General features: G+C 65.3%; 2 protein-coding genes across 6 annotated transcripts; one reads left to right on the forward strand and one right to left on the reverse strand.

Moving 5' to 3' along the window:
- Positions 1 to 26: 26 nt before the first annotated feature.
- PLEKHG3 (pleckstrin homology and RhoGEF domain containing G3) lies at positions 27 to 8,065 on the forward strand. Of its 4 annotated transcripts, none has more exons than XM_066187033.1 (16): positions 27 to 85; positions 2,585 to 2,898; positions 2,987 to 3,087; positions 3,186 to 3,255; positions 3,364 to 3,410; positions 3,497 to 3,647; positions 3,858 to 3,992; positions 4,107 to 4,289; positions 4,514 to 4,606; positions 4,690 to 4,776; positions 4,890 to 4,923; positions 5,009 to 5,116; positions 5,280 to 5,483; positions 5,600 to 5,886; positions 6,132 to 6,203; positions 6,375 to 8,065. In XM_066187033.1, the coding sequence occupies exons 2-16, from the start codon at positions 2,623 to 2,625 to the stop codon at positions 7,695 to 7,697; spliced, it is 3,171 nt and encodes a 1,056-aa protein (XP_066043130.1). In that variant the 5' UTR covers positions 27 to 85; positions 2,585 to 2,622; the 3' UTR covers positions 7,698 to 8,065. The 4 variants fall into 4 exon arrangements, with proteins under 4 accessions (XP_066043130.1, XP_066043128.1, XP_066043129.1 ...); XM_066187031.1 differs by having other exon boundaries at positions 5,280 to 5,354; positions 5,445 to 5,483; positions 6,132 to 8,065; XM_066187032.1 differs by lacking the exon at positions 4,514 to 4,606 and having other exon boundaries at positions 6,132 to 8,065.
- A 105-nt stretch (positions 8,066 to 8,170) lies between these two features.
- On the reverse strand, positions 8,171 to 26,770 carry SPTB (spectrin beta, erythrocytic). Of its 2 annotated transcripts, none has more exons than XM_066187025.1 (36): positions 26,654 to 26,770; positions 23,113 to 23,310; positions 22,887 to 23,038; positions 22,509 to 22,682; positions 22,308 to 22,399; positions 22,145 to 22,225; positions 21,937 to 22,052; positions 21,638 to 21,750; positions 21,371 to 21,558; positions 21,172 to 21,289; positions 20,662 to 20,820; positions 20,276 to 20,578; positions 19,981 to 20,131; positions 19,022 to 19,889; positions 18,802 to 18,939; positions 17,963 to 18,722; positions 17,668 to 17,870; positions 17,490 to 17,580; positions 17,269 to 17,415; positions 16,476 to 16,739; positions 16,128 to 16,343; positions 15,953 to 16,042; positions 15,589 to 15,855; positions 15,115 to 15,245; positions 14,662 to 14,866; positions 14,206 to 14,580; positions 13,821 to 14,065; positions 13,603 to 13,741; positions 13,445 to 13,529; positions 13,153 to 13,349; positions 12,958 to 13,067; positions 12,603 to 12,681; positions 9,885 to 10,054; positions 9,633 to 9,806; positions 9,519 to 9,561; positions 8,171 to 9,052 (listed from the first exon to the last, which is right to left on the reverse strand). In XM_066187025.1, the coding sequence occupies exons 2-36, from the start codon at positions 23,258 to 23,260 to the stop codon at positions 8,882 to 8,884; spliced, it is 6,963 nt and encodes a 2,320-aa protein (XP_066043122.1). In that variant the 5' UTR covers positions 23,261 to 23,310; positions 26,654 to 26,770; the 3' UTR covers positions 8,171 to 8,881. The 2 variants fall into 2 exon arrangements, with proteins under 2 accessions (XP_066043122.1, XP_066043123.1); XM_066187026.1 differs by lacking the exon at positions 26,654 to 26,770 and adding an exon at positions 24,233 to 24,312.
- Positions 26,771 to 26,838: the final 68 nt, after the last annotated feature.

Genomic DNA, 26,838 nt, shown 5'->3' on the forward strand with positions numbered 1-26,838 from the left:
TGTCCCCGCCCCGGGGCGCTCCCGCCGCTTCCTGCGGGCACGGCCGGGACGGGGCGGGTCGGGGCGGCGGCGGTAGCGGAGCGCGGTGAGTCCGGCCCGGGCGGGAACGGGGCACGGCCGTGGGGTCCACGGGAGGGGAGCCGGGGGTCCGCGCCGGGCGGGAACGGGGCGGTCCCGAGGGTCCCCGGCAGCGGGGGTCTCCCGGTGGGGCGGGATCCGGAGGTCCCGGTGCTACAGGAGCCGTCGCATCACCGTGAAGCGGGAGTAGAGGGTCCCGGTGGAGTGGGAGTTGTTGCATCCCAGTGGAGTGGGATCCCTGGGTCACGATGGGGCGGGAGCCGTTGCATTCCCGCGCGGCAGGATCTGTGGGTCCCGGTGGAGCAGGATCCGCGGGTGCTGGTGGGGCAGGAGCCGTTGCATCCCGGTGGAGCAGGATCCACGGGCCCTGGTTAGGCAGGATTCGTGAGTCCAGGGATGCCCGGAGCGAGGCAGGAGCTGGGGGTCCCCACGAAGTGGGAATCAGGGATATTGGGGTACCCGAGGGGCAGGAGACAGCAGGACCTGTCCCGGGACAGGCACCCAGAGAAATTGGGGTGGTCCTCAGGCCGAGCCCGGGGTGCAGGGCAGGCTGTGGCACGTGGAGTGACCCTGGACAGGGGTCCCAGGGGGAGGTGGGGGTGTCCTGCGCCCCTTCTTCGGGATTAGGCGGCGCGAGGCCACGGGCGCCGGGCGCTAAGAGGCTTTGTCAGCCCCACGGGCCGGTGCCGCCTTGTCCCGGGAATGCCGTGACACGGGGACCCCCGTGGTGCCGAGCCCCCCGAGTCCCCGCGGGCGGGAGCGCCCAGCCCGTGCCCGCCGGGCAGCGGCGGTGCCAGCCGGGGCCGGGAGCGACGGCCGCGGCAGCTGCGCCGGAGCCGGCGGCGACCTCCCCGCTCCCAAGGCCGCTGGGATTCTGGAAAATGCCTGGAAATGGTGAACCGCCTGCCCTTATATGGCTCCGGCGGGCTGGCGCGACGCGGCCCCTCTCCCGGCGTGCTGTTCCGTGCCGTGCCGGGATCCTGGGAAAACGCCGTGGGCTGTGCCTTGCGCCCCAACTCCCGCGCTGGAATGTGCAACGGGGCCGGAAAATCCCACCTCGCTCCCGCCGGCCCCGGCGCCTCGGCACAACAAACCCGGCCCCTGCCTCAGTTTCCCCCACTGGGGAGTTCTGGGGACCCACCAGAGCCCCCTGTTCGGCACTCCAGGGGGATCGCCCGTCCTCCGTGGCGGGGTTGAGGAGGGTCGGGGGCGTAAAGGTCAGAGCTAATCCCACCCGGAGCAGGCGGCAGCGGGAGGGCTCTGGGCGGCCGCCTGCCCAGCGAGGTGACACTGGGGGGTAAGAGGATCAACCCCCCCGATCACCGGGGCGGGATGACGGTGGCCGATGGGCCAAGGCGAGTGGCCGCGGTGCCGGTGACGTGGGACCGGCGCTGTAATCCCGGTGCTCTGAGCGGATTAGGATGGCCGGGGGTGGCCTGCGGGGACGAGCTGCGGTAGCCACAAATCCCCAGGTGTTAGGTGGGAGAGCCCCTGTCTGGTCCCCCAGTGCCACCTGGGGTCTTCTCTTGTTCCCCCCGGCAGGGAGGGATTGGGGTCGGACACTGCCGGGAGGGATGCTCGGGGTCTACTGTCTCTGGTATCACCGGCTGGATGCCCCCACCCCGGGTCACCCTGGGACCGGGTGCCCCACGCCTGTAGGGGTGAGCAATTTGGGGGCTGGGGGAGCTGCTCCCCAAATCACCCAGATCCGGGTGCCCAGGAGGTGCCCCATGGCAGGGTCGGATTTGCCAGCAGCCGGGGTCCCGGGCTGCGGCACCACTGGGGACAAAGGGCCCGAACCCCGCTTGGTGGCGTTTTGGGGGGCTCCTGGCGTGCTTGGGGAAGCCCCAGGGAGGGCGGTGCCTGCATGGCGGCCACGCTGCACGGTGGGTGTGGGGAAGCTCCGGCGGGAACCGGCCTGACCGGTTGGGTGCCGGCACCGGGGGTGCCGGGGGGCTCGGGCAGTCACGCCGCCGGCACAGCACGTGGCACAGCTCAAGGTCACTGTCCCCAGGGCCACCCGCCGCGGTGTCCGGGCTCAGTGGCCTCGACACTCCCACACGCTTTGCCACTGGCCGCTGTTTTCTGGGTGTCCCAACCGTGTTCGGGGCACTGAGCGGTTTTCAGCGGCACGGGAGGATCCCGGTGGCACCGGTGGTCCGGAAGGGCGAGCCGGCGCTGAGCTCACCTGGAAAGTGTCCCGCGGGTGTGGCGGTGACGCATGGCCCCAGCGGGTGGGGACAGAGGCGCTCATCCCACCTGGTCCCAGCACGGGCCCTGGGTCTGGGATGAGAAAGGGCTGAATTCCCAAGTCTCAGCGTTGCTGGGCTGTGCAGAGGCTCTGTTGTACTGTACCCAGGGATTTTGGGGGTTGGGGGATGCTAGCACTTCTTGGCATAGAGGGTTCAGCCATCAGGACTCTTCATCAGGGTGACCCTCCTTGGTGTCACACACCACCCATCTCTGGGGGCTCTCCGCACCCCCTAACCCGCCATTCTCCCCCCAGAGCCGCCCTGTACCCCGCTGGTGCCAGGGGATGCCGGGATGCCGGTTCCCGCGTGCCCACAGCGCCCTGCCCTGAGCCTGGAGCCCGGCTGTGCCATGGAGGATCCGCCTGGCACCAGGACCGAGGCGTGGGCCGAGGGGCTCCATAACGCCAACAACAATGCGTCCCCGGGGGGGTGGCCAGGTGCCCGCGGTGGGCACCCCCTGGCAGCTTTCGGGAGTCCCGGGGCCAAGCCCAGCTACCTGGACCGCGTGGTGCAGGAGATCGTGGAGTCAGAGCGCACCTACGCCCGTGACCTGCGCAGCATCGTGGAGGTGGGTGTCAGGGGACACGTGGGGGCACACCCCCTAGACACGGTTTGGGGTCTAGGGGTGCATTGGTGCCACTGTGCGTGCCCGGCAGGGTTACCTGGGCAAGATCATTGACGCGGAGGAGCCGGTGCTGCGACCAGAGCAGGTCAGCGCGCTCTTCGGGAACATCGAGGACATCTATGAGCTCAGCAGGTGGGGAAGCAGGTGCCACTGGGAGGTGACAGAGGTGTGACCCTGTCCCGCGGGTGTGTGGGGAACTGTGGTCACCCTGTCCTCTCTGTGCCCCCCAGCACCCTCCTGCAAAACCTGGAGAGCTGCGCCAATGACCCCGTGGCTGTGGCCGTGTGCTTTGTCACCCGGGTAAGGGCCAGCAAAGTGGGGGGGGGGGGGGGGCACAAGGAACACTGTGGGGACACCAGGGGGGACACGTGGTCATACCAGGCTCTCACTCTGTTCCCTTACCTGCAGAGCCAGGAGTTTGCCATCTACACCCAGTACTGCAACAACTACCCCAGGTGGGTAGGGGGCAGGCTGGGTGAGCAGGGAGGTGGGCAGGGGGCACAGGAGTGAGCAGGGATCTGAGCCCCCTCCCTGCCTGCAGCTCGGTGGCAGCACTGACTGAGTGCATGAGGAGCAAGGTCCAGGCACGGTTCCTGCGGGAATGCCAGGAGCGGCTGCGCCACGCGCTGCCCCTCGGGGCCTACCTGCTTAAGCCTGTCCAGAGGATCCTCAAGTACCACCTGCTGCTCCAGGTGAGTGCCTGGTGCCTGGCACAGCACGGTGTGGGCACCTGCTGTGGTATGGGCACCTGGCACAGCCTGGGGTGACGCAGGGAGGGGCTGTGGGCATCTGGCCTAGCCTTGGTACCAGAGGTGGCACAGGAACACGCCTTGGGTGCCTGGAGCAGCCCAGGCACCTGGCACGGCACATTCCCATGTCCTGATGCCACGTGCTGTGCCCAGGAGATCGCCAGGCACTTTGAGCACAAGGCGGGGGAGGACTACGAGCTGGTGCTGGAGGCCATCGACACCATGACCTGTGTGGCCTGGTACATCAATGACATGAAGCGCAAGCACGAGCACGCCATCCGCCAGCAGGTGGGCACCGGGGGGACACCAGGGAGACACCACAGGGGAGGTGGGTGGCACCAGGTGACACGAGGTGGGCACCGTGGCAGGCATGCTGACACCCCTGTCTCCGTGTCCGTGCAGGAGATCCAGTCGCTGCTGCTGGGCTGGAAGGGGCCGGACCTGACAAGCTACGGGGAGCTGGTGCTGGAGGGCACATTTCGGGCACAGCGGGTGCGCCACGACCGTGCCCTCTTCCTCTTCGACAAGGCCCTGCTCATCACCAAGCGCCGCGGCGACCACTACGTCTACAAGAGCCACATCCCGGTGCGGGATAAGGACAGGAGATCGTGAGGGTGACAGGGGTGGGGAGCCCACTGGGAGCCAGGGACTGATGGGGATGGAGGAACAGGGTGGGTGCCAGGAGCCCCAGTGGGTGCTGGGGTTGGGGGAACTGGGAAATGCTGGGAGTGGGGGAGCCCAGTGGGTGCCAGGGACCCTGGTGCTGCTGGGGTGGGAAGTTCCAGGGATGCTGATGCTTCTCCTGGCAGTGCTCCTCGCTGATGCTGATTGAGAGCACGCGGGACTCACTGTGCTTCAGCCTGGCACACTACAAGCATGGCAAGCAGCAGCACAGCCTGCAGGTAGGGGGGCGTGCGGTGGACGGCATCCTGGGGACCCTGTGGGGCCGTCTGCCCAACCCCACCACCCTCCCTGTGCCCCCCAGGCCAAGAGTGTGGAGGAGAAGCGCATGTGGACTCACCACATCAAGCGGCTCATCCTGGAGAACCACCATGCCACCATCCCCCAAAAGGTGAGGGTGGTGGGGTGGGCACCTCAGTGACACCAGGGACCCTGTGGCACAGCAAGGGCGGGGCAGCTGTATCCCACCTTTGCCCCATTTCTCTCCATCCTCCCTCCACCCAGGCTAAGGAAGCCATCCTGGAGATGGACCTGTTCTGTAAGTGCCACCAGTGCCCTACTATTCCCTCTCTGCCTTACTCTGTCCCCCCCATTTTCCCTGGTGTCACTCCCTGTCCCCACAGACCCCCCACGCCTGCCCCGCTGCAGCCCCGAGCGCCTGAAGAAGAGTTGGTCCTGTCAGCCCCTGGCTGACGCTGCCGCCGAGCCACTCCAGGGACGTCGGCAGTCTGGTGAGAGCCACGTGTCACCAGGGTTCCTGCTGTCCCATGTGTTCCCACCACGCCACCCCGCAGTCACCCCTTCACCAGGGCCAAGCTGTGGCTGGGTGACACCAATGCCCATAAGAGAGGGTGGCGCTGGGTGCTGATGGTGCCCCTGTCCCTGTTCCCACAGAGCCCTTCCAGCACCAGGGGCACACGGAGACGCTGCTGGAGCGGCTGCAGGGACACGGGGGGCGCAGGCAGTTGGGTGTGGACAGCGGACGGGATCAGGGGGCTCGGGGTGCTGAGGAGTTGAGGGACACGGGGGTGATGCCACTGTCACCTCCCCTCCCCCCAGAGCCCACCAAGCACAACCTGTGGCACCTGGGCGAACAAGGTGAGCCGGCACGACCACAGCGCCGGTGTGGCCGGCGGAGGGGGGGCTGGGGGCTGTGGGGGGAGTTCTGGGTGCTCCCTCCACTAATCTCTCCTTTTCTCTCTCCTGGCTGGCAGGGCTGAAGGTAAGGCCGGGTGTGATAGATCGGGGTGTCCGGTGCCTCCAGCCCTGGCACGGAGCGCTGAGCCCGGCGCTCACCCCCACACAGAGCACCGGCAGCGATGGGGCGCTCCTGGAAGCGGGGGAGCCACCCCAGCACCCCAGAGCCTGGGCAGCGGCTGAGGGCATGGTGGCAGAGGAAGAGGAGGAGGAGGAAAAGGAGGAAGATGAGGCTTTGGGCAAGGACTGCCAGGAGGAGCTGCCAGGGGCCGGGGTTCTGCTGTTGGAGCCCCAGGAGGAGCAGGTACCTACACCAGCCCTTCAAACCCCAGGGAGGGCATGCAGAGTGCCCCAAATTGCTTCTGGAGCACTCCCACATCACTCCTGGGGTACCCCGCATCACTGCGGGGACATCTCACACCACTCCAGAGCACCCCGTGTTGCTCCCAGTGTCCTCTCCTAGAGCCCCATGGCTTGGCTGGGATTTATCCTGCTTGGAGCACCTGGGTGATGCTCCAGCTCATGATTCCCCACATTTGTCTTGCCCAGGCTGGGGGACACCCATGGGTGCCAGAGGCACCCAAGCGGCCGAGCAGCTGGGGGCCAGGGAGCTGTGAGAAGGTCAGTGCAACCCCCCGGCCCTCAGACGGGGCTGCCCAGGGACCCAGCACCCACCCCCCTAACAGCAGTGCTGGGGAGCACCCCAAGGTCCCCAAATCCCCATCCCTGGTGGGGACCCTGGCGCTGCCCAGTGGGGACAGGGAACCGGAGCGTGCTGCGGAGGATTTGCAGGTGCTGAGCAGCGAGGAGGAGGAGGAGGAAGAGGAAGAGGGGGAAGGAGCCGCCAGCATCCTGCCACCCTCAGTGCTGGATCAGGCCAGTGTCATCGCAGAACGGTTTGGAGGCGGCAGCAGCTTGTCCCGAAGGAGCAGCCTGGCGCTGGAGGGACCTCTGGGACGCACCCCCAGCCATGGTGGCAGCACCCTCAGCCTGGATGGGGGCCTCCCGCTGGAATCCGGGGAGCCCGGGGTGTCCCGCAGTGCCGTCCCCTCGCCCGAGCCCTTCACCAGAGCCCGCCGGGAATCGCTGCTCTCCAACCGGGATCGCCTGCTCCTCGACAAGATCAAGAGCTACTACGGCCACGCCGAGCACCGCGATGCTGGTTTCGGGGTCCGCCGCCGCGAGAGCCTCTCCTTCATCCCCAAGGGGCTGGTGCGGAGCTCTGTGTGCCGCCTCAATGGGCTCCCAGGGCCCCCCGAGAGCCCCGAGCCCCCCGCCCAGCCTGAGGCACCGGAGCTATGCCAGGAGAACGGGGCGCAGCCCCCCGAGCCGCTGCTCATCGTGGAGGAGGATGATGCGGGCACCGCGGCATCACCTCCGGGGCCACCCCCGCAGCTGCTGCTGACACCCCCTCACCTGGGCACCAAGGTGTACCAGCTGGCGCGGCAGTACAGCCTCCGCATCAAGAGCCGCCGCGGCGGCACCCGCCGCCCCCCGCTGCCGCTGCAGGAGGACGGGGACGCCGCCCCCAGCGCCCCTTCGCTGGCCGTGCCGCGGGACGAGGCGCTGGTGGCATCCCCGTCCCCGCGTGCCCCCCGCAGCCCCTCGAGCCCCGTGGGCGCGGAGCCCTTTGCCTGGCCCGACGTGCGGGAGCTCCGTGCCCGTTTCGGTGCCCCGCGGCCGCCGCCGGTGAGCCGCAGCCGCTCGGCGCCCGAGGGTCCCGGCCGCGGTGGGCGCCCGGCCGGGAAGGAGCGGGGCGGCGGCCGCAGCCGCAGCGCCGAGGCCAACGGGGGCTCCGGCATCCCGAGCCCGGCGCCCGCGCGGTACAGCAGCGACGGGGCGCTGTGGGTGGCGGCCGAAGCCCCGCTGGGGCCCGGGCAGCGGGTGCTGGTGCTGGAGCGGCTGCCGGAGCCCCCGGCCTACGTGCAGATCCGCTCGCCCACCACGCGGGAGAAGATCTGCCTGAAGGCGGTGGTGGAGCGCTGCAAAGCCTACCAGGCGTCCGAGGAGTACCGGCGGCGCTGCCCCGAGCCCCCCGGCAGCCCCGAGCCCCTGCGCCACGGCCTCGTCAGGGACCTGCGGCAGAAGTTTCAGACCCTCGATGCTGCCAGCTAGGGGCAGGGATGGGTGGAAGGGGTGTCCTGGTCACCCACACGGGAAGGAGCACCCCGTGGACTTCCAACCTTCCCGGGAGAAGGAGCACCGAATGGACCACCAACTTACCTGGAAGAAGGGGCACCCCGTGGCCCCCGAGGCTGCTTGGAAGACAGAGCCCTTTGGGAACTTCCAATCTGCCCAGGAGAAGGGGCACCCCCGCGGACCCCCCGCCCTCCTGGAAGAAGGAGCACCCCATGGACACCCAGCTTGTCCAGAAGGGAAACCCCATGGACCCCCGACCTACACTGAAGAAGGGGCACCCCATGGACTGCCCCAACCCACCTGGCAGAAAGAGCACCCTGGGGACTCCCAACCTGCTCTGGACAAGGGACACCCCCTGTTCTCTCTGCCCACAGGGCCAGGGGCACCCCAAGAACCTCCCACTACAACCAGAGGCCACCTGTGCCCCGCAGGCACCCTGCATTGCACCCTGCTTGCTTTCACATCTTTATTAGAAAAAAAAACCCCAAACCGAACCCAAAGTTCCTCTGTGGTCGCCCACCCCCCCCCTCCAGGGTGTCTCGGCCCAGCTGTGGGGTGCAGCCGGCCCCCCCACCCCGGCTGGGGGGGGCACGGGATGGGGGGGTGCCAGAGAGGGACCCCCATGGGCTGGCGCTCTTTGGTTGGTGCCCGCGGGGGCCAGGGGGGTCCCCCCTCTGCACCCACCCGCTGCGGGGGGGGGTTATGGCTTTGGGGGGCACCAGCGCGCCCCCCGTGCGGGTGCTGGGGGGGGTCCATGCACACCTGTGGGGTGCACACCTGTGCCGTGCGTGCGGAGGGGGGCCGGGGGTGCACCTGCATGCGGGGACACACGTGTGCAGACGTGTGCGTGCAGGGACACGTATGGGCACGGGGGGCACACGCCTGGGGGGCGCCTGCGGCCGCCTCCGCGCAGGGGTGTGCCTGAAGCGTGTAAATGTATGTATATATATAAATACAAATATATATATATACACTGTGCACACGGACACGTGTGCTCGTGGCGGGGGGGGCTGGGGGCCTCCTGCCCACGCGTGACCCCCGCGTGCCCCTCTAGACCTGCTGGCACCTGTACAGGCACCGCACACGCGCGTGCCTACGCACGTGTGGCCCCGCTGGCGTGACGTGGGGTATCATCCCCCCCCTCCTGCCATCCAGGGGGGTTATTTCTTTTTTGGGAAGAAGCTGAAGCGTTTCTCCTTGTCCTTGCGGGGCAGGGAGGCTTCGGGGGGGGCCGGGGGTATGGGCAGGGGGAGGCTCTGCACCTTTCCGCGGCTGCCCCGACACTCCGTGATGGCTGCGCTCAGCCCCTGCAGCCAGGCCTGCAGCTCCTCCTGCGGGCACAGTGGGGTGATCAGGGGGGGCTTCCCTGGCTCCTCAGCAAGCGCCCAGCCAACCCCACGGGCCCCTGGGTGACACCGGTTGCTCTTAAGTCTTCCGCAGGCACCCATGCCCCTCGGGCACTGCCAGCCCCTCACTGTCCTCATGGGGACCCCTGGCCATCCCCTTCCCCTCTGAGCATTGCTGGCCACTGCTGACCACACCCCGCGGCCATCCCTGTGTACCCCAGTCACTGCTGGCCACCACCACGTCCCCTGGACAACTACAGCCATCCCACATACCCCAGGGCACCGCTGCTGTCCTCCTGGAACCAACCACCCACCACCCTGTGTCCCTCTGGGCTTCTCTGACCACCCGTGTCCCCTCGGGCACTGCTGACCACCACCACCACAGCCCCTGGCCACCCTTTACCCCCTGGGCTCCACCAGCCACCCCGTGTCCCCACAGGCCACCCCTCACCTCATCCTTGCCATGGAACAGCCACTCGCTGCCATTGCTGAGCCTAGGGACAGAGCACAGACACCAGTGCCACGCACGCCCACTGTGCCACCCCACACAACGCCGTGCCCTCACCTGAGCTTGAAGACGTGTTTCTTCTTCTTGTAGCCCGTGGGCACCTCGCAGCGGGCGTCCCACAGCCCCAGGGGCTCCTCGCCCTGGCACGGCAGCCCCAGCGCGCGGCTCTTGGCGTCCTTGAAGAAGGCGAGCTGGCCGCCCCGCAGGACGCAGTACCGTGTGCTCCATGACCTGCACCAGCACCGTGTCACCACGGGGACACCGCCCCGCCAGGGACACCGCGCTCGCCACCGCCGCTGCTGTGCCTACCGGTTGGATGCGCGCTTGGTGGCCGCCTCCAGGTCGTGCTTGCGGCCGAGGTAGCCCTCCAGCTGGACGCTGCTGACACGGGCGGGCAGCGTGGCTGGCTCCTCTGGCTCCTCCCGCGGTGGCCGTGGGGTCGGTGACACCGGCTCCTCATCACCTGTCCTCGGTGCCAGCTGTTGCGAGGCAACAGCGCAGTTATGCCGCAGTGTCGCCCACCCACTGCCACTGATGGACCCACGGCACGGTGTCGTCCCCTCCCGCGGTTGCACTGGGCACACGGGTTGCTGTCACCAGTGGGTCATGCGCCTCAGTCTGGTGACCTGGGGGTGACCGTACCAGCGACCTCACCAGCTCCGGAATGTGGGAACTGGTGTCTACTGGGAGGACCCAGTCAATGGTTGGATGCCAATGACCCCACCAGTTCCGATAGGTGGGAACTGGTGACTGCTGGGAGGACCGCTCAGCATCCCCATCCCAGATGTGATCCCCCAGTGAGTGTATGGGATCCTGCAGTGAGTGCAGCCCTGGGACCGTCTGTGTAGTGACAGTGACCCCACCAGATCCAGTGTGTGGGAACCGACGGTTATTGGGAAGACCGCAGTGAGCATCTGGGACGAGATGCACCCCTGGGACTCAGTGCCGTGTCACTGTGTGTGTGTGTCCACATGCTCAGCTCCAGTGCGGGAACTGGTGGATAGTGGGACGACCCCAGTGCACGGCTGGGACACGGTCCTGCCCTAGAACCCCTTGATCTCAGTGCCAATGACCCCACCAGCTGCAGTGTGTGGGAACCGGTGGGTACTGGGAAGACCCCAGCAATCAGCTGGGACCCTCAGCACAGTGCCAGTGAAGCCACCAGCTCCCGTACACAAAAACTGGTGCCCACTGGGAGGAGCCCAGTGAATGGCTGGAGCATGGGCCGGCCCTGGCACCCCACAGTCTGGGTGCCAGTGTCTCCTCAGATTTGGGGTGATGAGGTTGAAACAAGCGAGGTGAGCAGTCCTGGGAGCCACCTCAGTGTTGTCGCCAGCCTAGGGGACATGGGGACAGTGGGAGGTCTGGCTGGGGACTGTGGCATCAGTGCCATCGTCTCAAGGCAGTGGTGTCTGACGAAGGGGACGCCCATCCAGCTGGGTGCCACAGGAGGGGCTTGGCCAGGGCCCCTGTCCCCAAGGAGCCAGGAAATGCCCATGTCCCCAAGCAGGCAGTGATGTTGACCCCAGATGTGCAGTTCGGGGTCTTGTCCCCAAGCAGGTGAATGTGATCTTGTTCCGAGGGAGGCAGAAGATGTTCCAGGTAGAGGGGGGTCCTGTCCCCAAGCAGGGAAAAGTGTCTGTGTTCGTGAGCAGGCAAAGACCACCCTGTCCCCAAGGAGTCAGAAGATTCCTATGTCCCCAAGAACGCAGAGCACCCCTGTCCCCAAGGAGATGCCCATGTCCCTGAGCCAGTGGGAATGTTCTTGTCCTCAAGTAGGTTCTCAAGGATCCTGCCCCCACGCAGGGGAGAGTGATCTGGTCCTCAGGGATCCAGAGGACGGCCATGTTCGTGAGCTAGCAATAAGCAGAGAGCACTCCTGTCCCCAGGCAGCTGAAAGTGGCTATGTCCCCAAGCAGGCAGAGAGGATCCTGTTCCTGAGTAGCCAGAAGATGCACGTGTCCCTGTGCTGGCAGAAATGATCTTGCCCCAAGGAGCCAGGAGACGCCCATTTCCCCAAGCAGGCAGAAGAGGCACAAGGAGTTCCTGTCCCCAAGGAGCCAGAGGATGCCCATGTCCCTGAGTAGGCTGGCAGTAAGCAGAGAGGGCTGCTGTCCCCAAGCTGATGAAAGTGGCCATGTCCCCAGGCAGGCAGATATACTCTCCCCGAGTAGCCAGAAGATCCCCATGTCCCTGACCAGGCACGAATGAGCTTGTTCCCATGTAGGCACTCAAGGATCCTGTCCCCAGGCAGGGGAGAGTGATCTGGTCCCTGAGGAGCCAGGAGATGCCCATGTCCCCAGGCAGACAGAAGAGGCAGAAGGGGCTCCTGTCCCCAAGCAGGCAGAGCCACAGTGAGCCATCGTGTCCCTGCGCAGGCAGGGCACGTGGGAGGAGCAGAGAGCTGGCAGCGAGCACAGGGGCTGGCAGACGGTGACAATGCCCTGTGGGTGACAATGCCTGCCTCCAAGGGTGACAGTGCTGCAGGGTGTAACAATGCCCCACAGGGTGGTGATGCCTTGTCGAGTGACAACGTCCCACAGGATGATGATGCCCCACAGGGTGACAGTGTCCCATGGGGTGACAATACTCCACACGGTGACTGTGTCTCTTGGGGTGACGATGCTCCACAGGGTGATAATGACCCACAGGGTGACAATGCCCTGCAGGGTGATGATGTCCCGTACAGCAATGATGTCCCTTGCGGTGACACGGTGGCCCCAGGGCAGACACTGTAACTCTGGCTGCTGCACAGATCCCAGACACACGCATACACCATGGGTGCCACCCCCCGTGTCACCCCAGGAGTTGGGGCAAAGGGGACATGCAGTACCCCTCTGCCCGCCCGGCCTTTTTGGGGTAATTCAACATTTATTCAACACAAGGCAAGGACAAGGTGAGGGTTGGGGATGCAGGGATCTGTCAACACAATGAGGTCATGCACACGAGGGGTGCCAGGAGCTGTGGGACATGCAGGGACACCTTTTTGGTCGTCAGGGAAGGTAAAAGCTAAACTCAAGAACTGACCGGCTCTGGTCCATCTGTAGTGGGCAGCGAAGTGTCCTGTGTGCTCACATCCTTCTTCTCCTCTTCCTCCTCCTCAGACCTGCACAGGGAGACAGTCGGTCAGCATCCCCATCCTGGAGGACATGATCCACAAGAATGGGGCTCGCTGCTGCTCTCCTGTCCCCCCTGAGGGATGAAAGCCCTGTCAGGGTGAGGCCTGACCTTCATCTCTCCTCTTCATCAGCATCAACTTATTGCTTGGAAAAGGCAAATTGCTAAAAAGCCCCTTAACGCTAAAAAACATCCTCAATGGTTTGAGAAGAGGGATGTGGAAACAGTGTCCCTGGTCACATGGAATGATGGTGGCATCCCTTACCCAGCCTCCAGCTCCCCATCCAGATCCAGGCAGTAGTCGGGAGCTTCAGAGCGTGTCGTCCCGTCCCGCACCAGCCCCTCACGCAGAGACCGCCCGCCCAGGAGCTCCAGCTGCCAGGCAAGGAGTGAAGGTGTTAAGGGATGCGGGGGAGACCGTGGCAGGGCAGGGAGAGGCCTCATCCCGAGCCTTTCTCACCGTTGTCAGCTTCCTGAGGGCGGCAATGCGCTCCTCCCAAGTGGCGGAGGACTTCTCAAAAGCCTCATGCCGCTTCAGCAGCTTCTCCACCGCATCCACCGTCTGCCCGTAGTCGCTGCTGGCCAGGTAGGGCTCCTGAGCCATGAGCCACGACTCAGCCACCGAGGCATCGCGGGAGAACTGGCACACCTCCAGCACTGTGGGAGGGATGGGCAGCGCTCAGCCCCTGGACCACCCGCCCCGCCGCCCCCGGGACTGCCGCACTCCTCCCCGGCACCCCCGGCGCACTCACGCAGCCGCAGCCGCTCCCAGCGCTGCTCCCATGTCTCCATCATGGCTTTCCTCTTGTCCACCAGCTCCACCAGCTTCGCCTTGATCTGTGAGGGGATGCTGTTAGGGGGTGGCCCAGGGGGCATCACCCCCACCGCCCCCCATCCCCGATTCCCTCACCTCTGGTGAGTCCTGGTGCTTGCGCTGCAGCAGCTTCTTGCCCAGCTCAATGCAGGTGGTGAAGTTCTTGCCCCGAGCATCCACCTCAGCCTTAATTCCCTGGTGGTATTTCATCAGCAGCTCCACCGAGGAGACATCCCTGAGGACACAGGAGCACCAGGTCAGTGGTGCCATCGGTTCCATGTCCCATGCCAGGTGCCCGCTGGGTGCATCCATACCTGGGTTTCTCCTGTGTCTCAATCTGCCGGACAGTGCTCTCCATCCAGGAGAGCAGATCCCGTGCCATGCTGAAGAAGCGGTGCTTGTCAGCCGTGTCCACCAGCCGTGCCCGGCGCCCGCTGCACGCTTCCAGCAGCTCCTGCAGCGCTCGGGAAACCTCCTGCTCCTGCTCCTGGATTCCAGCCGCCTTCTCCCCAGCATAGGCAGTCTGCAGGCGCGCTGCCGTCTCCCGAAACTGCTGCACCTGCACAAACCACGGAACAGCTTGGGTTGGAAGGGACCTCAAAGACCACTGAGCCCAGGCTCCCACCATGGGTAGGGACACCTTCCACAAGACCACAGAGAATGCTGAGCACTGGCACCCACGTCAGGTTGGAGGCTCACCTGTGCCTCCAGCAGCTGGAGGTCCCTCTCGAAGGCGCTGTGCATGCGGTGGAAAGCCTCCACTGTGCCAGCATCCTCACCCAGATCCTGGGGCAGTTCCTGGCGCCGGGTGGCGATGAGGGCCAGCAGCTCAGCACCATCGTAGAAGTATTTGTGGAGGTCATGGGAGGCAGCGAGGAGCTGCATGCGGGTGTCAATCAGCTCCAGGAGGTCGGCCCAGCTCTCATTCAGCCCGTCCTTCCACTCAGCTATGGTGGCCGCCTCGATGTGCCCCGCATCAATGAGGTCCTCAATGGTCAGGTTCACCCGGTCCACGCGCTCCTGCCCCACATTCCCTGTCTCCCGTGCGAACTCACGAAACTTCTCCCGCAGGAGCTGCATTGAGGGAAGAGCAGAGTCAAGTCTCCCCCCTCAAGCCACCCGCTGGCACCGCCACATCCACCCCGTCACCCTCACCATGACATGGTCCAGATCCTGCCCCATCTCCGGGGAGGAAGCGACGACATCGCGCTCGGCAATCCACTGCTCCAGCTCTTCCACCTCCCGCTTCAGCTGGAAGAGGTTGGACATGTTCTCCAGGCGCCGGCGGCGCTCCTCGGCCGCCTCCTTCAGCCCCGCGTAGTGCTTGTCCACCTGGCCCTGCAGCCGGATGATCTGCTCCCTGCGCGGCCCCGGCACACAGACACCCAGTTCTCAGCCATGAAATAATGTCCCCAACCCACCCGTGTTGACAGCCGGGGGGGTTGGGGGTGAAGGACCCACTTTGTGCTCCCCATAACCCTCTCTGACCACCTCCCTGCCCAACTGGAGCAGCTGACGCTGCCAGAGCTCCAGCCAAACCCCCACCCACGCCACGTTGAGGGCACAGGGTCACCCCAAAGGACAGGGGACACATGGTATGGCACCTACCCCTCGGGGTGGCCAGCAGAGAGCAGCTGCTGCGCCCTCCCTGCCAGCTCCTTGATGGTTTGTCCGTAGTCCTCGATGGAGCGCAGCTGCCGGACATGTCTCTTCAGCATCATCAAACAGCTCTCCTCATCCTACGGCATGGAAAACATCGGTGCCGTCAGCCCCTGGCATAGCTGGGGGACAGGGACTAGGGTCTAGACTCAGTGCCAGCTCTACAGGAATGTCCTGGCTCTGTCTGATGCCACAGCGAGCAATGGTGAGCTCAGGGGGCATGGCATGGAACGGGATGGATGGTGCATAATGGCACGGGAACGACACATAAGAGCAGGACACACCTCGGTGTGTCACATGTGGATGATGTTCAACAGAACAGCGTGGCCCAGCCCGGGTCAGTGCTGGACATCCCGGCAAGGCACGGCCCAGTGCAGCACAGACCCCCTCAAACGCAGAGCACCACAGGAAATTTCTCCTCACCTTTGGTTTCTCCTCGGGTCCCATGAAGAGCTCCTGCTCGCTGACCCAGGCTTCAGCCTCGTCGGCGTCCAGGTAGTACTGCTGGGCCTCTTTGGCCTCCCGCAGGCGCCGGTGCCGGGCGGCTGCCTCCTCCTGCAGCGTCTCCCACAGCGCCCGCAGCTCCTGTGCCTGCGCCGCCAGCTCCGGGCCTGGCTCCCCTGCTGCCTCTCCCCGGCTCAGCACCTCACCCAGGCGGGGGGCATGGCCCGCCAGCTCCTTCTGCAGTGTCTGCCAGCACGAGGGAAGTCACAATGAGAGTCACCCATGGGATGGATCCCAAGGGACCACCCGGGATGGTGGCTGTTGCTGCACTACTCAGGCTCACCTCATTCCTCTTGGTCAGGCGCTGCACGCTTGGGAGGTCAGTGCCGTGATCTGTTGACCTCGCCAGGGAAAGCCGCTCCTGCACCCATAGCTGGGGGAAGGAGCACCCACTGAGCCCCCTGCAGCACCCAGGGGTACCCCCAGCCCCCGGCCCCCGCCACAGCAAGGACACTCACTGTTTCATCCTCCAGATCCCGCCCCAGCTGATACATGGCCTTGGCAGTCTCCAGCTCCTTCCTCTTCCTCTCCAGTGGCTCCAGCAGTTCAAGGACTCGCTGCCGGAGCATCTGCTCCTGCCTGGTGGTATCTGGCACGTCGCCAGCACCAGGGGTGCCCTGTCTCCCCAGTTCCTCCAGCTCCTTCATCCACATTCTCACTTGCTCTTCCAGTCTCTGGCAGGGCAAATCCGTGTGAGTTAGGGATCTGAGCCAAGATGGAGAACCCCAGTCCCATTTGGGAACACACTTCATCGCCTTGGACCTCCTGCCCCTTCCCAAAGGACCCAGTGGGGTGCCAGTACCCACCGTCAACCTCTTCAGCAGCAGGTTGGTGGCGGTGAGGTCCTTGACCTTCTCGGCGTGGCGCAGCTCCTCCTGCGCCCGCCCCAGCCAGCTCTCCAGCTCCCCGTAGCTCCGGGCGTACAGCGCCGAGCGCTCGGCCTCGAACAGCTGCCGGCCCTTGTCCTCGGCAGCGCTGCGCAGCTCGGCCCAGCGCCGGCGCAGCTCCTCCAGCCGCTGCGTCACCGCCGCGCCGTACTGCGGCTTGCGCGTGGCCAGCTCCGTCCCCTCCTGTGGCAACAGCAGAGAGGGGGGCGGTCACCGCAGCGTGGGGACACCCCACCCATGCAGCAGGCTGGGAGCAGTCCTGGAATCCTTAAGGTCGGAAGACACCTCTCAGGCCGTCGAGTCCAACCATTCCCCCCATAACTGCCACGGCCACCACTAACCCGTGTCCCCAAATGCCACATGCACAGAGTTTTAAAATCCCTCCAGGGATGGGGATTCTACCACTACCACGGGCAGTCTTTTCCAGGGCTGCACAACCCTTTCCCTGATGAAATTTTCCCTGATATCCAACCAGAACCTCCCCTGGTGCAACTTGAGGCTATTTCCTCTCGTCCTTTCCCTTGTTTCCTGGAAGCACAGCCCAACCGCCAACTGTCTGCACCCTCCCGTCAGGGAGTTGTAGAGTGCAAGAAGGTCCCCACCGAGCCTTCTTTTCTCCAGGCTGAGCCTCTCAGCTCCCTCAGCAATTCCTCATGCTTCAGACTCTTCCCCAACTCTGTTCCCCCTCTCCAATCACAGTGCTGGCACCTACCGCCTCAATCTTCTCCAGCCAGCTCTGGTTGGGTGCCAGCTCAGCCATGAATGCCTGGTGCTTCTGCCACTTGCTGTGGAGACCACGGGCTTCTCCATAGGAGACATCCTGAGCCATCAGCATCTTCTCATCCACCCAGGCATCAAACTGCAGGGAAGTGGTGTCAGTGCTCAGCCAGTGGGGACCCCCCAGGGACGCCACCAGCCATGCTGCATTCCTACCTCGCGGCAGCTCTGCAGGAAGGTCTGTAGGTCGTGGTTGTCCTGCATCAAACCCGCTGCCTCTTCCACCTTGTCCATGACAGCTCCATGCCTGGAAGGGAACCATGGATGTGCAGCATCAGCCCCGCTGCCCACACACTGCCCGCCCACCCACCCACTGGCCCTGTGCCGGACTCACCGCTCCTGGAGAGTTCGGCACTTCTCGGAGATCTTCTCAGCAAAGATGTTCTCCTCAGCCACCAGCTTGGTGCCACCAACCACCACCTCTGGGACCTTCTTGGCATTGCTCTCCACATCAGCACGGAAATTCTGGAAGCGGTGCAGGGCAGCAGCCGAACCCTCCAGCGTGGAGGGCAGCTCCAGGTGGGACAGCGTGTACTCCTGCGAGGCACAGCAAGGGATCAGCGTGCACTCACCTGTTTTTGGGGTGCCCGTGAGCCAAGAAACCCAAAGGACATCGCTTGAGCACCCACCTGCTTGGTGAGGAGGATCTCCGCCTGCTTGGTGTCGCGAAGGAACTCCTGGAAGTTGCGGCACTGGGTGAGGAAGCGCTTCCGAGCCTCTGCCATCTTGCCCAGGGCAGCCCAGCCGTCCTTCACGCCGCCCAGGCGCTGCCGCAGCCCCTCGTATTCAGGGTCCGTCTGCCCCCTCAGCACCCGCTCCCCCGCCTCCGCCAAGGCGGCGAAGGCTCCCGCATGCTCCTCGGCGTCGCGCCGGGCCGCTTCGTGCCGCTGCAGCATCTCCTCTGCCTCCCCCAGCGACGCCGGCACCTCATCGACGGCAGCCACGGCTTTCTGAGCGCCGAAGAGCCACGCCTGGAAGTCATCCAGGTCCTGCAGGAAACTCCGGAGCTGCCCGGCTTCCCCCAGCGATGCTGCGCGCTCTGCCAGGGCCGCTTGCAGCTCGTCCCAGGCGGACGTGGCCACCGCCAGCTTCTGGGCCACCTCCGGGGCCGCCTCGGGCCGCTCCTCGGCCAGGCGCTCGGCTTGGGAGCGCAGGGCGGCCAGGCGGTCCTGGGCCACTGCCAGCTCCCGCTCGATGCCGTAGAGCTTGCGCTGGGTGGCCAGGACGCCGGCCAGGTCGCGGCCCAGCTCGGCTGTAGCCTCCACTGCCCGGGCTTTGCCCCGCAGCCATTTCTGGGTCTCCTCCGCCTCCAGGTTGTAGTTGAGGAGGCGCAGTGCCGAGCCCACCGCCCGCTGGCGCTCCGACACCAGCTCCCGGAACCGGGCCCACCTGCGGGACAGAGGTGGGGGATGGCAGGAAAGGCACCGTCACCCCATCACCCGCCCCCCGGCACCGCCTGCCACCGTACCTCTCGTTGAGCTGCTCCCGGCACTGCCGGACCTGGGGGCTCCGGGGATGCCCGCTAGCCAGGAGCCCGTCGGCTGCCTGGTTGACTGCGGCAATCTGGGAAGCCACGGTGTCCATGTCTTTCTCCAGCCCGTCCAACCTGCGGGAACGTCCAGCCTTGGAACGAGCAGCGACTCAGGGCAGGGCACGGCAGCACCGCCACGGCGGGGGCTCCTTCCTACCTGCGGTGCGTCACGTCCAGGTCCTCCAAAGCCTGCGGCACCTGCAGCTCCCCCAGCCAGGTCTCCTTGGAGCCCATCCAGAGATGGCAGGCGTCGCTCTCCCCAAAAACAGTGTAGAGGTCCAGGGCATCCTGCAGCTGGCGGCCGCGGCGCTCGGCCAGCGCAGCCGCCTCGGCGTGCAGCTCCCGCAAGGCCGCCAGCCGGCTCTGCGCCTCGGGGCCGGCGCGCAGCTCCGGGGGGAAGCCCTCGGCCTGCTGCGCCAGCCTGTCCAGCTGCTCCCGGGCGGCCGCCAGCTCGTCCAGCAGCTCCTGGTGCTGCCGCAGCAGGACGAGGGTGCGGGATTCATCCTGGCCCAGCTCCTCGGTGGCCGCCCGCCGGCGGGCATCCTGCAGCCCCTCCGCCAACTCCTCCACCTCCGCCTGGAACTGGAAGAAGCCCTCGGCTTCCCGCAAGCCGCGCCGTCGGAACGCCGCCAGCTCCTCCAGCTGCGCCCACAGCGCCCGCACGGCCGCCCCCCGCTCCCGCAGCCGCTCGGCCGCCCGGCCCGCGGCCGCCAGCCCCTCGCCCACCGCCAGCGTCTGCTCCAGCCGCCCGCCCCGGCTCCGCATCTCGGCCTCGAAGGCAGCGTGCCGGCGCTGGAGCAGCAGCACGCCCGGCAGGTCCTTCCCGAAGTCCAGGGAAGAGTAGAGCTGCTCCTGCTCCTTGATCCAGCTCTCTGCCTCGTCCAGCTCCCACAGGCAGGTCCAGAGGGAGCGGGATTGCTCCAGCAAGGCTCTCCTCCGTGCTGCCAGTACTTGCAGCTCTCGCCGGCACATCTCCAGGTGGCTCACGCGGTCCTGGATGACTTTGGGGTCGCAGGGACGATAGCCTGGGCAGGGAGCAGGGTGGAAGCTTGTCAGTACAGTGTCCCGCTTCCCCTTGGCCATGCCAGGGATGCTGGGGTGTCCTGGCACACCCACCCTCAGCCTCAGCAAAGCGGAGGGCGGCAGCGCTGATGGCTCGGGTCTTCTCTGCCTGTACAGCCATGTCGGCCTCCAGCAGACGGTGGGTCTGCAGCAGCTCCTCCGCTTCCAGAAGGTGCTTCCCAGATTCAGGAGATGCCAGCTTCACCTGCAGAAGACCCTCAGCCATTACCCACTGACGCCCAAAACTCAGCACAGGCACCCCAACAACTGCCTCCCCAGTGAACTCTCACCAACAGCTGGTGAGACAAAGACACCCCACCCACGGTGACACCCAGTGCCCACAGCTCACCTTGACCTCATCCATCCAGTCAATGCAATGGAGCATCTCCTGGAAGAGGTGCTGCAGGGTGAGGTTCATCTCCAGGCGCTGGCGCCGGGCAGCCAGCAGCTGCAGGAGCTGTTCCCAGAGCCGCAGGATGTTGTCCTTCCGCCCGTTGATGCGCTGGATGTCATGGTAGCCCTCCAGCTCCAGCTCCTTGGCCACCGCCTCAATGGCCTGCACCCTCTCCCTGTAGGCAGCCGTGTCTGTCTCGATGGCCTCATGCTTCTTCTTGGCTGCTTCCACTGCTGCCAGGTCCTGCCCAAAGTTGTCCTGCCCCGGCACAGAGCCCGTGGTGAGGCTCTGGGGAGCTCCCCAGCGTGGGGGTCCCCAGGGTGGGTGGTCCCCCTCCTCACCTGGGCCACCAGGCGCTGGTTCTCGCTCAGCCAGGCCTCCCTCATGGCGGCTTTGCGGTCGAAGCGCCGTGCCAGCTGCTCCAGCTTCTCCTGACGGATCAGCTCGTTGCGCAGAGCCAGCTCCCGCTCATGCTCCGCTTTCTCCAGCTGCTCCCAGGCCTGGGGGAAGGCGGCACTGGACAGGTGGCACCTGTATTGCACATCCCCCCACCCACCCGTGTCTTGTTCTGCTGGTGAACCCCAGCATGACCCCCAGGTGGAGGAGTACAACCTGCCATGGGATGGATCAGTCCTGTCCCAGTATGCATTCAGCATGTCCTGGGATGGACCTGAACTGCTTCAGGAGATGGACTCAACCTGCTCCAGCACCCATCCCAGCCTGCCCAAGGACCTGAACTGTTCGGGGATGGACCCAATCTGCCTCAGGAGTGGAATTCAGTTTCCCCCAGGAGACGGACCTGACGACCACAGGAGACAGCCCCCAACTACCACAGCAGACAGAGCCCATACCCGATTGATGTCAGAGACCAGGCGCCCCTCGTGTGGGGTGTAGACGCGCTGGTTGTTGGCCCTCATCCGTGACTGAATGGTGAAGAGCAGCACCTCCAGGTTGCCCTTCTCCTGAAACCTGCCCCAGAGAGAGCTCAGCGTTGGGCACCCTTGGGTGCTCCACACCACTGGGCGGGCATGGGGAGCAGGGGGATCTTACTTGGGGGGCTTCTCCACGGTGCGGTAGGTGCTGAAGGCTTGCAGCTGGTGCTGCACGCCGGCCAGTGAGTTGGCAAAGCTGCGGCTGTTGAGGGAGGCAATGGTCTGCTCAATCCAGGTGAGCAGGTCGGACGCCAGCCCCCCATAGCCCTCAATCATTCGCTCTGTCTCCTTGGCGTGCTCGATGACCTGCAGCGGGACTGGGAGTGAGTGTGAGGGGCCGGCACTGCAAGAGAACAGCCCTGACCGCCTCAATGCCGTTCCCTACCTTGCCCAGGCGCCTTCCTTCCACCTCCAGCACCTTCATCTTGGAGAAGTAGTGGTAGAAGGCCACCACGTAGGTGATGATGGACTTCTCATCAGGGTTCTCCGTGAACACATCTGCCAGGTGCGAGCGAGAGGCGTCACTCCTGACCCAACCTCAACCCACTTCACAGGCCCCACAGCCTCATGAGGTCCCTCCTGTGCCCACCCAGGCCCTCCTTCCGTGTGTTGGGAACCTCTCTGTGCTTCCTGGAGCCTGGGAATATCCATGGGGAAACTGAGGACTGACAGCAACTGCCTCACCTTCAGGGTCGAGGAGGGGGGTGATGCCCAGGTGCCGCTCTGCCACGCTGAACGCATGCTCCAGGTTGTGCCGGGCATTGGATTTGGTAAGGTTTTGGAAGTCAACCAGCTCAGGCCTGGGGACAGAGATCATGAGACAGCGGTGACACACCTGTGGGACGTCTTTCAGTGCCACTGCCACCTTAGTGCCGGCTGCTGTGCCGCCTACCTGTGCCTGTGGATGAGGGCATTGAAAGCCAGCCCATCCTTCCAGCTTGAGGTGAAGTTGGTAACGTTCACGTGGGGGTACCTGTGATGGGGACAGGGTGTCACCGTCACCCTCTGGACACTCCTGGGCCCTGACACAGTCACGTGGGGATCCCACCACCTACCCTGCTGTTTTCATCTGGCACCAGAGCAGAAGTGCATCCCTGGCAGAGCGTGTCTCCCGGCCCTCCTGCGTCTCCACAATGATGTCCTGGATCTGGGGGCAAAAGGACATTCTGGGGTTGTAACAGCAGTTCCATGGAGGATGGCTCCCACTTGGGAATGAGGTGTGGAGCAGAGGGATGCCCAAAACCACCTGTCCTCACCTGGAAGCGGAGGATGATGGTCCAGATGAGGCCGAGGACAAGGCGGTGGTTGCCATCCACAATATCATGGGAACCCATGTTCTCCAGGTGCACCCGCTGCTCCTTCAGGAACTGCAGCGCCTTGTCCACATTTTCTAGGCAGTGGATCCGCATCCGGCCCTTGGTGGGCTTGGGCTGGGGCATGACAGTGCTCAGCACCCTCCCTTCCACACCAGGTACCCTGCCCAGGGACACCCCCATGCCCATGCTGCCACCCCAAACCCTGGCCAACACCAAGAGAGATGGTGTGGCATGGCATGGCATGGCATGGCATGGCATGGCATGGCATGGCATGGCAGGCCACAGGTCCCAGACTCTCCATCTGGGTGGAATTCCTACCAGAAGCTCTCCTGACAGCACTTCCAGCAGCTTGATGAGCACCCTCCCGTCCCGGAGGTCCATGTAGAGGTCCGAGATGCGGCAGGTGACACGAGCCAGGTGCGAGTTCACCCACTTGGTGAAGGTTTTCTTCTGCACGGCCTCCCGCTCATCTGCAGGGACAGCGGGCACGGGGTCACCGACAGTGGGGACAACCCAGGTGGGACCGAAGGGACCTGCCACCCACCTGCCAGGGCTTTGATGCGGGAGCGCTCGAAGAGCCGTGCGGAGCTGTTGTCATTGTCCAGCTCATCGTCGGACGCATCCCAGCGAACGTTGATGCGGCTGTACTGCTGCTGCAGCTCCAGCTGCTCGTAGTCATTGGCCGAGGTCATGGTCCCAGTGTGCCCCGGCCCGGTGGCCGTCGGCTACCGGTGAGAGGCCCCTGGGGGACAGCAGGACCGTGAGCATCAGTGCGGCCGCAGCGGCGCGCTGGCCCTGCGGCACGTGGGGATTTGCGGCTCAGAACCTCGGGATAAGCTGCTCAGAGGGATTTAGCCTCGCCCCACCCAGGTGTTGGGGGGGCACCTGGCAGCTGCCCGCTCCGGGACCCCCATATTGAGCCCTGCCAAGCTGTGCTAATGGCCATTTACTGTGCTGCGTCCCCACCCGTGTCCCTCTGCCATGCTGAAACCCCAGCGCAGGTCCCCAGAGGCGTCCCCCCAATCCTTGGATGCCCCCAGGGAAGGGGCTGCTTCTCACCCCCACCCTGACCCCTGCGCCACACAGGGGCTTCACCAGCACTGGTGGCAGAAAGTGGGCGACAGCTGCCGGCAAGGGGGGGCCACCCACCCCCGGGGACATTTGAGACACAGATAGGACATGGCTGGTATCTAAAAATGCCTCTGAGCAGCTGTCGGTGGCTGCTGGGGCCCCTGAGGGGTGCGAGGAGACGGGCTGGGGCTCCCCACAGCCAGCAGCACGTCCAGGATCTCCCCTGCAACCCAGAGCTGCACAGAGCCCTCAGCTGTGGGTGCCAGGGGGAACCCTGTGTGCCCCAAATCCCTGCTGTCCCTGTGAGCTGTGACAACCCATGAGCCCTCAGGTCCCCCTCAGATGCCTCGGGCATCCCCCAGGTCCCCCCTGGCAGGGTTATCGGGGCAGCCCAGGCTGTGCCACACCCCAACTCCACACCCTAATCGGGGCGGTGCAGGCAGGGCCTTGGCTTGGACCTGGAGGCACCGGGAGCGTGCAAGGACGTGGAGGAGCGTGCAGGAGTGTGGGCAGCACAGCAAGGACACACACAGGAGCACACCAGAGTGTGCAAGTGTGAGGAGGGGCATGGAGAAGGGTGGTAGAGTGTGTACCTGTGAGCCAGGACATGCAGGGACTTGTCACAGCATCCACATGTGAACGAGGACATACAGAAGTGTGACAGAGTGCACCTGTGAGCAAGGACACACAGGGACATGCCAGAGTGTGCACAGGGGGAACAAGGACAAGTAGAAATGTGCCAGAGTGTGTTTGCCTGAGCAAGGACATGCAGGAACACACCAGAGCGTGCACGGGACACACACAGCAGGCATGCGAGCGGCTGCAGGACCATGCAGGTGTCTACTGGAGCAGGCAGGAGGGTGCTGGAGCCGGGCCTGCCACCCCTCGTGCCATGACTCCATGCCTCTGCCAGAGCACCCAGCTCGCCCTGACAGGAAAGCCATGTGGGAGACCAAATTTGGGGATTTTGCCCCCAAAACTTCAGGGACTGCCAGCAGGATGGGTGTACTAAGTTGTGCCGGGTCTCCGCAGGATACCTCAGTTCTGACTGTGTCCCTGACAACACGGCAGCGGGGCCATGGCTGCGAGCATCCAAGGAGGAGAAAGAAGAGGAGGAGGAGGAAGAGGGGAAGGAGGAGGAGGAGGAGGAGATGACGCCGAGGGGAGCCACGGCAGGCCCATGGGAGCATTCTGAGCGCGGGCGCTCACCCACCCTTTAAATCTCCCTCCGCCTCACCGGCGCCTTCTGAGCATCCCTCCCTGCCACAGCCACGCCGCCACCAGCACCCGCCACTCGGGAATTGTCATTCCTGCCGCTCAGCGTGCAGAAAGCTGGGAATGCCAGCATGCCGGCCTCGCCGCCAGCATCCTGCGGCCGTGGCCCGGGCAGTGTTGCCTTCCCCGGCCAGCGGCTCGGCACGGTGAATCAGCACTTCCCGGTGAGGGGCTGGCACTGTGCCACCACCACAGTCCCCCCGCCGGGCGTAGGGAATGTCCCCCCACACCCCAAGGGCGGCTGGGGCAGTGGTTGGCACCTGGCATCTATGGCACCCTCAAACCCATTCCCTGGCTTATCCCTCACAGCCACGGCGTGCTGCTGGAAAGCCCATTTCCAGTGCACAGAAACTCACCAGAATCCCCCAAAACACCCCAAAATTCTGCCCCATCACCGCCACCCAGAGCCTGGTGTGTCCCCATCGCTCCACTTCACCAAAACACTTGGATTTAGCATCTCCCTCATATCCACGAGCAGCCATGCTCTGGCTGGGAAGGGGCAGGAACCAGGGGGCATCTCCCCAGCCCCCCAGTTGTCTCCTGCCTGCCAGGTGCAGCGCTGGGGCCGGGAGCAGATGGTCCCTCTCGGCACGGCTGCGTGGCACAGCACGGGGCAGTTGGGCATGGAAAGGCACGGCACAGCTCCTCCGGCTGCGATGCCCTGCTCCGGCCAGGGCTCCCCGGCCACACTCCCACCTGCCAGGAGGATTTGGGCTTCCCCAGGGCCACATGCCGGCCGTGCCAGGACTGTCCCATGTCACCCAAGCCGGTGACACGCACACGTGCTGACACTCCACAGACATTTTTGGCTATAAATAGGCCTGCCCTGCACACGGCGCCAGCCGAGCCCTGCTCCCTTCTTAGAAGCTGCCCCCCCTGCACCCCAAAATCACCAGACAGTGCCCCAAAACCACATGATGGCTATAAAATAGTCCGTGGGGGGCCACGCTGGCACCCAGCAGGGTTTCTGAGTCTCCTGTGCTTGCCACCGTCTTCCAGGGCGCCCCAGTCCCCTGGTTAGGGAGCTGGAGATCCATAAAGGGAAAAGCTGGGAAATCAGGCCTGGGGGACCCCTATGTTATTGGGGTGAGGGTAAGAATTCCCCCAGCCCAACGCCCACCCATGAGCATCCTCCTGGCACTGGGACAAGGGGCCCCAAGGGCATGGCACCCCAAAACCCCTTCCCAGTAACTGCAGTTTGCCCAGTTGCTAAAAACTGGGGGACAAAGTGGGTTGTGTGGTGTGTCCCACCAAGACCCTCAGGACTCAGCTTCTCCTTCGCGTCCCAACAGTGCTGGGAGCACCAAGGACTGGTGCGGGGAACCCTCCAGGGGTTGGCACCCCAGGAAAAGTGTCCCCAGGGTGTCCCCACACTGTCCCCGGGCCATCCCCTGGGTGTCCCTAGAAAGTCACCGTCACTCGCCCGCCCCGTCCTTCCCGAGAGCAGCCCCGAGGGACACGGGGTGACAGCAGACTCCCCGCCGCAGGGCGAAAAGGGGGTTCAGGCTCCCCGGAGGGCTCTTCACCCCCGCCGCCAAACTTTCCTCCGTGCCCACCGTCTCCCCCCCAGTACCGCGCCCGGTGTTCGGCGCCGCACCCCCGACCCGGTATCCCCGGGGCGGGAAGCGCCTGCCGGTGCCCCCCCTTCCAGCGTGTCCCCGGGGACCGGCGCCTCCCGCTGTCCCCCGGTCCTTCCCGTGTTCCCCGGAACGGCGCATCCCGGTGCCGCGGGGTCTCACCTGCGCGGGGCGGCGGGCGGGCGAGCGGCGGCGGCGGCGGCGGGGCCGGTGCGGGAGCGGGGCGGGGGGAGCGGAGCCGCCCTGCACCGCGATATAAATAACATTATCTGGGCGCGCAGGGACATTCCTACCCGGAGCCGGCGGCGCTGCCCGGCCCCGATAGCCCCGCTCCCCCCGGGAGGGCC

The sequence above is a fragment of the Chamaea fasciata genome, unplaced genomic scaffold (genome assembly GCF_029207755.1).
Source record: "Chamaea fasciata isolate MVZ Bird 193981 ecotype frontalis unplaced genomic scaffold, bChaFas1.0.hap1 SCAF_7, whole genome shotgun sequence".
Lineage (NCBI taxonomy): Eukaryota > Metazoa > Chordata > Aves > Passeriformes > Sylviidae > Chamaea > Chamaea fasciata.